Below are 13,014 nucleotides of genomic sequence, written 5' to 3' on the forward strand. Positions count from 1 at the left end.
AGAACAATAACTGTAAGTAACTAAATTCTTTCATTGTGTGTATATCAGATATAAATAATTTATCAAATAAGAAGGATGTTGTTTGTTTTACTTTCTTAATAATGTATATGTACATGTCTTATTGTTACAACCGATGGGTGTTTCATTAATATTGAATTCATGCTGGGTGCAATGTTAAAAACCATAAACATGCGTTACAATGTTACATATATAGGGGCTAAATCGCCGCAACGCATATAATAATGTAATGTGAATGTATATAAACTGATTTACATTCAGTCGTTTCTGTTTTTACTGTTATACCTAATCAGTTATGTTCGACGAAATATGCGAAGAGTCTAATTGAATGGCAGTGGTTATTCCAGTCTACACCGGTAGTATACTCCTACATGCGATACGTTTAGCCTCGTTCATCGAATCGTTTCATACAACTGGCGGTCGAGAGTATTCTGGCACACGATTCGCGTGCCACTTTTAAAATTTTCATTTTGGATATCATAAGCCCAACTTTTCACGGTAAGATAACAACATCAATTTAAATTTACTAAAAAGTCGTGTTTGCAATGTCGAGTTAAAGAGTTGTCTCCTTTAAACAAATGGAATTCAGTGGTTCTCTCTTATAAACGCAGTTCAACGATTGTTTTCCTGATGCCTATGACAATAAGCTTGACACAATGAGAGATAGAGAAATGGGGTTTAACGTCCACTCGACACAACTTAGGTCATTTCGGGACTAACATGGTTCAATTTTATTTCAACAATTCGCTTGCGCGTAGGGTTCTTTAGCAGTCGGAGGAAACCGGAGGACCCGGGGAAAACCCTTGCGGTCGGACAGGCGACCCTGCTCCTTGTCACGTACAACCGGGGATTCGAAACCACGCCAGTTGACTCATTGACAGACCTTATGATGCAGAGCGCACGTGCTAACCATTCGGCTATCCACCCCCCTTGAAAAAATGAACAGGGCGTTATAAGTATAAATTTCGGTTTTATCTATACCAATGTTTAATTCTATTGGTTTGCAACTTTCAAAATAAAGTCAAATTACTTTGGGGATAACAAGCGAAATGTTTGCCCTTGTGACCAAAATATACCTATGTTCGTTGTCTATTTGTCCGCAGGACCGGATTAAAGGGTTTTAGTTTTAATTCTATGACCGTATATGTTATGCGGTATATTATGTTTATACCGATATATATATATATATATATATATATAAACATAATATACCGCATAACATATACGGTCATATATATATATATACCACACTGACATATTGCATTTGCGCAAGTATGACGGACAATGACCAGAATATGCTCCTCTTTCAATGTTGATGCAAGAGCCCCCGTCACATTTTCAGCCAATGGCCCCATGCAAGCTTAATTCGGCCCTGTTTGTCTATTTTACATTAGGTAGATGCGTCATTTTGCCATATCTGTTCTTATTCAGGGTTATTCATATGAAGTTGATCTGTCAAATTTTACCGTTTACACTTTTTTTCCTAAATCACGTAGTCCGTGGATTACAACAGATTCATGAGATATATTTCCTGCATGGCATTAAATCAGATTTGTTAAATCTGATGAAAGAGTAACTTTGTACGTACGACTTGCACCAAATTTAGTTGGAACGCTCATTTTGTAGTACCCTTACAAAAACCTGTAAAATACAACAGTTTGAACTTATTGAGATTAGAAAAACCTGATTGTAAAGATTAATATTGGTAGATTATATTAATAGATAGCAACAAGCGATGACGGATTAAACCCATACATTATTCCGTTGCTTCTTCAACAGCACACTTTGAACATTCGTTGATTTGTAAACTTCTGGTCGGACCAGAAATAAGGGATGGCAAGATTTTGTATTAGGTAGTTTCCAATTCTTTCCGAGAAAAAAAACGGTATATGTATATCGCTTGTATACCACGGTACCCCTGGAAACCAGGGGTGGTCTCCAGATTTGTTTGATACAGTATGCTACTATTTACGGCCTATGTTCGATCTGTTGGCCGTATATGGTTTTTGTTTAAAGATGCATTATTCAAGAATTAAATCTACCTAATGCAGATATTTTGTTTGGCCCATAATCAACTCTATAGAACTTCGGATGATTTTGATTTTCAACAGATTTAAATATGATTGGCATTTAATGATTTAATTTAGAAATAAAAAATCAAGACTGTTTATTATCGTAACAACGGTGGCAATGACAATCGAGACTACACTGTTCTGCAAACGACGATAAATTCGCTTTCCATTGTCTATTTTTTTAAAACTATTATGAGAAATGTCAGCTCCTTATCTAAATCTTACATAATGCATCTTTAACTCAACTGATTAAGAAACGTGTTTTGGTACACAGATATACGTGTTTGATTTATTGTATTTGATTAATAATTGATGGTTATCTGACCATTATATAAATCAAAAGACCACTATTATTTATTCATAAGTCATCAATGTATTATATAAGTAAGCTAAATATATGTGTAACAATTAAATAGAGGAAAACAAACAAATTAAATAAATGGTCGTGGTCTGAAACTAGTTAAAACATTGTATATAAATATTACTTATGACATTACTTCAAATTATTTCGAATTGAGTTAAAGGAAACAAACAAAAACACAACTTTTATTTTGCTAAAGGAAAAGAATTAACGTGTCGACCCCCTTCCTATCAAATCATCAAGTTAAAATAAAAGGCAGACATTAGGATTATTGTTTGGGCAGTTATGAACACATTTCAGGTCAAATAAACCGTGCTCGGATTTGATACATTAACATTTCCCATCTTCGTCACAGAATCGGAAGTTTTAGTCAGTCTGTCGTCTGCAAAGATTTATTTCCTGCTAAGCCTTGTAATTTTGAGCAAAAATATAACACGTATTTCTATATTTGGAACCATTAAATTTATTTTGACTCTATTCGGGTTTTTTTTTTAAGTAAAAGGAGCTAAATCTTTATTCTTTGGCAACTGGAAATGGACACAAATGGGTCGCAACGCATATAATAATGTCATATGAATGTAATATCCTTGTTGCAAACACGACTTATTGGTCAATTTAAATCAATATTGATGTTGTTATCTTACCATGAAAAGATCCAATATTTAAGGCAAAATGAAAATTTTAAAATTGGCACACTAATCGCGTGTCGATGCTTTCAAGCTCAATTTACTATGAAATGACTCGATAAACGAGGCTAAACATACCTTACAGGAGAAGACTGGAATAACCAGACGCCAAAGACTGCCATTCAATTTGGACTCTTGAAAATCAGTTTATATACATTCAATTATATATTATTATATATGCTTTACGACCTATTTGTGTCCATTTCTGGTTGCTGAAGAATAAAGATTTAGCTCCTCTAAGAGACGCACCCATAATAGCGATGGGGTGAGATGACGGGGCACACATTGAAAGGGCCATTTTCTAAGTAGGTCATGGCAGTGCTTAGATTGACAATAATGTGATATATAAAAGTAATTACATTTGGGGTTTTTTGTTAGTGATAATACCTCCCTAATTTTATCAGCTCCATCAGCTCGACACTAAAGTCTTCTAGTGACAAAAAACCTTCGAGATGTTTCAGGCTCGATTTTTACTTGTCAGGGGTAATATCGTCATCCCGTAGCAAAGTATTACTTCGATTTACTGCTAATTACTATATTTGTTGACAGCGGGAATTTTGACCAATCTGAATAAAGTGCATATCTGAATTTCGCCCAGTTTCTTAACACTTCCGATGGGCTCCGTTCTTTATAGATCTAACTGGTTTCCGTGGGAGGTGGCGGCAAGGATCATATATTACGTGGACATTGATAGAATTACATAGACTATTTATACTTTAATCTTTTATTTTGTTTGTTTTGTTTGCAACAGCTCAACGAATGACCCAGAATTCAGTGTGCAACTCACACAAAGCTCAACTAAACGGACCACCCAACCCTCTTCAACGTAATGATCAAAGATACACACAAGTCGATATACCTAGATTTCCAGAAAGACCTTGATAATTTCCTGAAATAGGCAAAGTCCCCTAAAACAATTGGAATGCTAGTATGCAAAGAGAAAGGCGTAGATAGATTGACTCTGACCATGAATGACAAGCGCGTCGATTTTAAACATCATACCAAATTTCTTGGATCAATCTTTGATCGATGTCTGACCCGGAGACCACACATAAACATGGTTGTGGATTCACCCGCATCCTTAACTTAATGGGGGAAGTATCGGGCAGTTAGGAGCGAGTCAACACAGTGGCATAAACGATGGTGTATCGTATACTATTGCTCTTTGGTCTCCATGAGTTGCGCATCAAATAATAAAGCACTTTGTGTATTGCGACTGGTGTCGGTTTTTGGAATAAAATGAGAAGCACATGTGCAGGAAACTGGGAAGTTACTAGTATTACTACAATCTGTTTCACAGAGGATTACGAAAGTCTTCTAATATCTCTGTAAAAGATGACTACCTTCAACACGCGACGTCTCATCACGCGACATCAATCATTGGCTCAATGGCGCGTGGATTGTTTACATAAGACCTTACAGGTTCGGGCGGAATGGAGCCTTTTACTCATTTTAATACCCATTTACACTAAACAGGAACTACTTTTTACCTACAAATACGTCAAACGTCTTTATTTTATTTGTTTCCTAATACATACAAAAATGTTTTAGAATTTCATTTGTCGGGGGAAAAAGTTAATATTTGTGGCTTATTAAGTCGCATCGATGTCATCCTTATCAGTGATTGTCGCGGCCTATAGCGAATATTCACTAGAGAGAGAGAGAGAGAGAGAGAGAGAGAGAGAGAGATGGGGTTTAACGTCCACTCAACACAAACTAGGTCATTTCGGGACTAACATATGGTTTTAATTTTATTTCAATAATTCGCTTGCGCGTAGGGGTCTTTAGCAGTGGGGGGGGGGGGAACCGGAGTACCCGGAGAAAACCCACGAGGTTGGTCAGTCGACCATACTCCTTGTCACGTACAACCGGGGATTCGAAACCACGCCAGTTAACTCAATGACAGGCCTTATGATACAGCACGCACGTGCTAACCATTCGCCCCCCCCCCCGAAGGAAAGTACATAATAAATAGTAATTACATTTATAACTACAATATTATACAATAATTATTATCAACTATTTTTGTCTTATATTCCTAAAAATACAGATATTAATATTTAAAATTAAACAGAATAATGGTTTTCTATATTACCATGTTATATATTTTGGTGATTTCATTGCATTATTAAATTTTCTTTTCATTGCTACACTTACGCAAAATGAAAGCAGTTCTGTTTTTTATAGAATATTAATTATATCCCTTGTTTATACTTGCATTTTGTGGATATTTTAGCTGCTAATTGTGTGGAAATAAAAATCCGTTAAGTGAAATATTATGTTAAACAAATTTATTTTATGGGCATACAATAGAGTATTAGCGGAGATATTTTCAATCGATCGTTAAACATCGCAGTAAGGGAGTGTGCCTCGTGGGTGCAATGAGATATAGATTGGCTAATGGTTGTGAAACGAATACCAATATTTATTGAAAATCAAAGCTAACAGTCATCCTCTTCAAGTGAGTACGATGCGTGTAATGGAATAAATAGCTATTTTGGATAATAACTGGTTACTAAACCTCAACGAACGGAAGTAGAGAAATGCTGGCCATTCATACGATGCAAATCATTTCGTTATAGGTTTCGCCAGTCGATTGAAATCACTCTATAGTATCACAACACTATAGCTTTATTATACCTTTATAGCGTATAGTCTCACGTTAAATAACAGACCAGTTTACTATAAGATATTGGCTGTAACCAACGCGCATATTTTACCCTTTAAAATATTATGTTTGAAGATAGTATCTATAGTATTCCTACAACGTCCGTTACATGCATTAAAGTAAGGGGCCGCAGTGGCTCAGTGAGTAAGACGCTGGTTCTTTAACCATCGATCTCGGGTTCCTTCCCGGACACCCGGTGCTACTCGAGAAAGTTCCTCGAGATTTACCGTCGTGGTTACCTCTTGTAAGTGTTGCAGAACCCATAGCCTAAAAAGGAACTGTGTATCTTCGTTGGGACGTGAGACGGAAAGCCGAGGTCCAGTATATAAACTGTATAAACGTCAATCTATACTCTAGTCCAGTGTATAGATTGACGTACACGTAAAACAACCCTTGACAGGTAGAATTCGAAAAAAGAGTAGATCGTAGCGTAGTTGTCCAGGCAAATTGGCCCTCATGACACACGTCTTCATTGGCCCCAATCTGTTTCACAGAGGTATTGCGAAAGCCGTATATATAAGTTCGAGTACGCTTTCTACATGTGACGTCACATCGTACGGCATCGATCATTTGCTCGGTGGCGCGTGAATTGTGTAAATAGCACGTAGTAGCGTAAACTGGTCCGTGCAGAATGGTGCCTTTTACTCATTTTATATACCCATTCACACCAAATAGGAAACATTTTTTATCCAGACATACTTCAAACATTGCACGGTTAAGAATCAAAATTATATCATTAATTCTTCTCAATGTATAGGTTAGGTTTAATTGGGGTGTGGTTGTTTATTGCCTTCCCCTTTGTTACGAAACCTTGTCAGCATTGGCGTAGGGGTCTTACATTAAGATGCGATCTTTTTGATATGTATAGTAGTATCCATACAGCGTCTGCTACGTGCATTAATGTAAGGGAGTCGCGGTGGCTCATTGAATTAGACGTTGGTCGACTTACCGTCTGTCTCGGGTTCGTTCCCGAACACCCGGTGCTTTATTGGGGTGTGGTCGTATATTTCCGTCCCCTTTGTTATGAAACCTTGTCAGCATGCACGTTAAAGTCTCCAATTATGAAGCGATCTTTTTGAAATTTATCTTGGTTGTCTATCATATTAAAAGAAAGGCTCCTATTGTTTTTCAACGATTTTCAATAAAAACGCTAATAGGTAGTTATTCCCTTTTGTTGCGTAAACTTGCTGTACCTTAGACATTACTTATGTTTTAAGCAAGAGCGTGCATTTTTGAAAAATTTAGGTCTGCAATTAGGTCGTTATTTTGATGATATGAAATTAAAGATTTTAATATACACGTACTGACATTGAAAAACAAAATAAGTGGCGATTCCTGGCTCTGTTCATGAGTTATTTCTTTCAGCCATAACCTAGACTGGGGGGTTGGATGGCCGAATGTTTAGCACGTGCGCGCTGTATCATAAGGTCTGTCATTGAGTCAACTGGCGTGGTTTCGATTCCCCGGTTGTATGTGACAAGGAGTAGGGTCGCTTGTCCAACCTTGTGGGGTTTTTTCCGAGTCCTCCGGTTCCCACCCACTGCTAAAGACCCTACGCGCAAGCGAATTATTGAAATAAAATTGAACCATGTGTTAGTCCCGAAATGACCTAAAGCGCTTAAAACTTCCGTTTTTAGTAAAAAAAATATTTTAGGTCGTACTGGTGCTAAACGTTCACTTCCACCTAGAATGATATTGCAGACAAGCTTAATTACTTACTTTCGTTCGTCTCTGACTCTGAGGGGGGGGGGGGCTAACGTCCACTTCAGTGGAGTGTAATATCGCAGACATAATTAAAGAGAAACGTACGTGCTAGAAGAGCTAGTCATATGTTTACTTTAAGACGCTTGTCCAGCATAAGGGGTGATCAATGGGTGGGCGAGAAGGGGGAAGTTGTCGCCATAATCAGAATGGTTAAACTTTAACTTAAAGGCCTTTTTGAGATACAGCGTCTGTTGTGATGAGACCATTCGCTTACTTACGGAACCCTTGGGCTTCGCTTACTGCGGAGATCCCCGGGCCTTTTTAATATTGGTTTTGGGAGACATCATTAAATATGAAGCAGTTGCTCAGATATATATTCAATTTAAATATATGGAAGGCTTACTTCATTATTTAAATATAATCAACAGAGTAATAACATCCACACAGCAGTTAATATTTGTCCTAGATGTAATAGATTGCATAAAATCGGGAAATTGTCATATGAGATGAAATAGTTCTCCCATCCAACACATTAAAGATGGCGGACAAAGATCGACTGTGTTCAGGTAATGAAGAAACATGTGCATATGGACCACGAACCATCATATTTAAATGATTTTCTTTGAATAAATCAATTATCACTACTTTTTCCCGTACACTGTTTGACAAAGCTGTTCATATGCAATTCATCTGCAATGTCTTGTCATACTTGGCTTGAATTTATAATAATTTTACGTGTCGTAGAACAGCATCACGATTTACTCAACGAATCCAGCAATATTCCAACTCATGTCACATTAATTACCGCCATGTTTCGTTAATCGACGGATCCTGGTGTCAATTCTATCTTTTTGTCAAAAACAAATGGATTTTTTTTTGGCCAAAAGGTCTTTAATTAAGTGGCCATAGGCAGGGAAGGGAGTGAAGGGACATAAATAGCAACAACTTGAACAAGTCTAGGCCTACGGTACATTTTTTTTATCCAGACCATGTTTTTTTTTTTAAAACAAACTCTGTATTCAATAGTAGATAATGGTATACATTTAACCAAGCATTTCTGCAATCCTATTCTACCAACATCTGTACTGGAGTTTGATTTCATGGTTGTTCAAGTGGCAGTACCGTACTGAATTATCCTAATCAAGGTTGTTTCCTACCACAAGCCTATGCTTTATAACATCAGTATCTTATAACCTACTGCAGTACTGATTACAGTGTACAATAACTTTGTTGTTACTTTTTCTACTATCCATCTTTCTCAATTTTCCCAGTATTTCGTACCCAGGGCCACAAGCAGAAGATGATTTCAAAAGTTCGGAGAAAAGGCCTTCAACCGGGGAAGATAATGGACCTCCAGCCAAAAAGATATCAATGAATTTCAAGTCAACTAAACTTGATTTAAAGTCTTCAGGAATAAAGAAACCAATTGGGACATCCTCAATAAAAATGTCTTTAGGCTCTCAGGTATGTTATATTTTAATGTCATTAGGCCTACCAATAAGCAATTTTCCTTAGAAATTGTTACTGTTAGAAATTATTACAAATTTTGAAATCTTTACAGTTTAGAATTTAGCGAGGGTTTTAAACAAGCTAAACCACATTGATTTGTGTCAAACATTGCATGTATTAGATGTGGGTTTAAAGTATTGTTTTGATTAGTAATGGAACAAACTATATGCAGTTAAACCATATTGATTTGTGTCAAAACATGCAAGTTTTAGATGGGGATTTAAAATATTATTTCGGTTACTAATGGAACAAACTATATGCAGTTAAATTTTCGTTTTGAAAGATAAACTGTGTAATTTGATTTTTGGATTAAAAAAAAATTTCAAACTAATTTATCTGTTAAGAGTCTGAAAACATGTAAATCCAAAGAAAACTACATGACATGATTGAGGGAAAATCCATTTGATTTTTGGATTAAAAAAAAATTTCAAACTAATTTATCTGTTAAGAGTCTGAAAACATGTAAATCCAAAGAAAACTACATGACATGATTGAGGGAAAATCCATTTACAGTCTGTATTTGTCGTTACTCGCTGTCCATATACCATCAATATTGAAGCCTAAGTAAATTCATGGATTATCATCTGCCAAATTCTTTTCCCGCTGTTTAGTCTACTGAGTGTTTAATTCCCTCAATGTTAGCCATTAGATTACCACATAAGATGTGCTCCTTATATTACTTGGGGAGGCTGACTGTCTTTTAAGGATACCCTCTCATATTTGTCTTGTGCGCGCCTCAGGAAATCCATTAATTTTCTGGTAAGACCTGGTGTAATGACTTTCCATATATATGAAAATTGCCATACTTTTATTGGAAATAATAACTACTTGATAAATACTTTTTCAGTTAGGACAGGATACAATATGCCTGGCACAATTTGATTTTCCCACGAAAACACTGCTTTTGTATATTGTGTTGTGTTGATCACCGTATTTCATTTATTTTGATATGTAGAATAAATGATTTTATTTACAGAAGCCAAAAGAATCCCCTGTTAGTGTAAACTTAGTGAAAAAGAGTGGTACTGTAGCTAAAGCTTTTAATTCAGATAGTGAGGTAAATTTTACATATTTTTCTATACATATAAGTATACATATAAATAATATATATGTACAGGCATATAAATTATATTGTAAATTTTACCTACTATGGCTTATAATCCTTACTTCTGAACAGAATGGGAAATGTTTGAAGAATGAGTGATATGGTTTATTGTACCCTAAACTATACACATTTTCTTTTTAGAGTGACGAAGAAGAGATGCCTCCAGAAGCTAAAATGAGAATGAAGAATGTTGGCAGGTATGAATAATAATGGTTTTATGTTAAAATATTATATCTTCATATGATAATGGGGGGGTTGGATGGCTGAATGGTTAGCGTGCGCGCGCTGTATCATAAAGTCTGTCATTGAGTCGACTGGCGTGGTTTCGAATCCCCGGTTGTACGTGACAAGGAGTAGGGTCGCCTGTCCAACCTTGTGGGTTTTCTCCGGGTCCTCCGGTTTCCTCCCACTGCTAAAGACCCCTACGCGCAAGCGAATTATTGAAATAAAATTAAACCATATGTTAGTCCCGAAATGACCTAGTTTGTGTCGAGTGGACGTTAAACCCCATTTTTCTCTCTCTCTCTCATATGATAATGTATGATGTAAAAAAGATAATTTTAATGAATCAGATAAAAGAGGCACTAGAAGTACATACAGCAGCCAATTATGTTTCTTGGCTCTACCAGTTTTAAAATTTCAGTAGACTTTACATTAACACTTGCATGAAAAATCTATTTTCTAGATCTGCAGATCATTTAAACTTAAAGATACATTATTGGAGATTCCATAAAGAGCTGGCAGTTCTCACTATAATAGTTAAAAACTAGATAATGTAAAGGGAATTTGCTAAAAATTTTATGTCAAATTGATATACTCTGAACCGAGAATTTAACAATTGTAGTTTCGGCCTAGCCTCGATCATCATTACTTAAGTCAGTACAATAAAAAACAAAGTCTTGATTATCAATTTCATGATTAAATCATGAATGAAAGTTGAGTAGGAAATCAGATTCTAATCCAGTAAATATCGCAGGCTAGCGATGACACCAAGAGTTGATTATGGTCTGGATAAGTTAATTAATGTCTGATTAATAATTTAGATAACCTTTCAGGCCTAAAGAAAGACCTGAAATGGGCAGATTTAGCTCTTGCATAATGTATGTTTAAATTAAGCTATTTATCAGTGTGTCATGTTCTAAGTTGTATATTGTAAACACAATTGAAATTGCAGCTGTTACAATCACTTTGAGTAAGACATCATCCACTGATCCATGTATAAAATCATGTGCATAATGCAGTGGATATCGTTTGTACAAGCATCAGCAGCTTTATATGTACTGATGGTGTATTCAATCTTATATAGTTTAGAAAATCAGAACCATAAAATCAAAATGAAATTAATATATGATTTTAATTATATTGGGTGTTGGAACTTGACTGACCCTATCATATTTTCATTTTAATTTGACTGATTTATTTTTCCAGAGATACACCAACTGCTGCTGGTCCAAATTCTTTTGGCAAAGGGAAACTGGGGTTTACCAACCATCATCGATTATTAGAGAAAACAATTGCAGAAGAATTAGAGAAATCTGGAGATTAGATTTTTTTAAGATGATTTATTTTGTATAATATTGTATATAATAAATGAATACATGTACGTTCAATTAAGTAGATGATAATTCATACTTCATAGGTTTTATCCTAACCTAATCTATTATGTTCATCAGTTCATCTGCTCTATTCATCAGTTATCTTTTGTCTTCTTCACATCAATGCATTAGCTAGCAAAATGGCTCCGTGGTCTGCGAGTTAGATCTGTAACCACATAGTTGCATGTTCAATCCTCATTGCACAGTCCCCATCCATCCAATGGATTTAAAATATTAAAAAATTAATGTATGAACTTTTCATTCAAAGGTGTCCATATCAAGCTGCTTTCTTGAGCATCTAGAGCATTGTTCTGTACAGGCCGTAGAATTTTTTAGTGACATGGCAAAAGTCGATCTAGCCATGTTTGAAAATTGGGTTTTAAAAATACAGTATTTTTCCTTTACTGGGGTGCAAAATGGCTGGTTGGTCAGATTTAGTTTCAATCATTTTTCATAGCCCTCGGTCATCACTGATATGAAACCCACACCTGGACCAAAATGTATGTTTAAACACAATTTATCATCACTTATATGTTCTTATTAAGATGCAGTTTTTTGGTTGATTGGTTCCCTTATTCAGGATATACTCCAAATTGCATATTTACCCCAGGAAATTTTGAAATTTATCTCAGAAAGGACACTGATCTCGGATGGCCATAATTTATGTTAACATTTGATTTTTTTTGGGGGGGGGGGGATTTAGGGGTTATGCACAATACCAAAAAGCATATATCAGTCCAAAAATGTTTGACTTAAAAGTCTATATTTGGTGTTTATTCTTAAATATTGGATCTTTTAGAAAATGCTTTAAATCTGTAAATCATATATTTTAGTTTACATTCAAAATATAAAAAAAATTATAAAATTATGTTAATAGCAGATTGTGGAAAATATGAATAAAAGTTTTTCCTGTACACCTTTATTTTTAAATGTTGATTAGTTTCAGAGATCAGCCCTAGATTTGTTTCCAGATGTATATATTCACAAATATTTTTATATGCCTACATTTAATGTGGGCATTATATTGTTGACACTATTAGTCTTTTGTCTGGCTTAGATCGGCAATCTGTTATGAACATTCTATACTCAGGGATGCTTCATATGTTAATCCTTTCGAAAATTCCCAAAGATATACCCGATCAGTGATTGACTTAAAGGAATAGTAAGCGATTGCCATGCAAGATAAACCCAAATTTTGCAAGAGATGGACCGAGAACAAGCTAAAAAAAAAAGGGGAGATTGTATGTACAGTCGGGGGCCATAAACCAGGAAGTTACCATGCTATACGTGCGAGTA

The 13,014-nt window shown here is 35.6% G+C and overlaps 1 protein-coding gene across 3 annotated transcripts; it reads left to right on the forward strand.

The window, feature by feature from the left end:
- The first annotated feature begins 5,577 nt into the window (after positions 1–5,577).
- LOC126810991 (PEST proteolytic signal-containing nuclear protein-like) lies at positions 5,578–12,640 on the forward strand. 3 transcript variants are annotated; one of them, XM_056099209.1, is made up of 5 exons: positions 5,578–5,598; positions 8,781–8,973; positions 9,995–10,075; positions 10,265–10,320; positions 11,552–12,640. In XM_056099209.1, exons 2-5 carry the CDS (start codon positions 8,881–8,883, stop codon positions 11,667–11,669), a joined length of 348 nt encoding a protein of 115 aa, XP_055955184.1. In that variant the 5' UTR covers positions 5,578–5,598; positions 8,781–8,880; the 3' UTR covers positions 11,670–12,640. The 3 variants fall into 3 exon arrangements, with proteins under 3 accessions (XP_055955184.1, XP_055955182.1, XP_055955183.1); XM_056099207.1 differs by lacking the exon at positions 5,578–5,598 and adding an exon at positions 7,978–8,075 and having other exon boundaries at positions 8,795–8,973; XM_056099208.1 differs by lacking the exon at positions 5,578–5,598 and adding an exon at positions 7,993–8,075.
- The last annotated feature ends 374 nt before the right edge of the window (positions 12,641–13,014 follow it).

This window comes from Patella vulgata, chromosome 2 (genome assembly GCF_932274485.2).
Source record: "Patella vulgata chromosome 2, xgPatVulg1.2, whole genome shotgun sequence".
Lineage (NCBI taxonomy): Eukaryota > Metazoa > Mollusca > Gastropoda > Patellidae > Patella > Patella vulgata.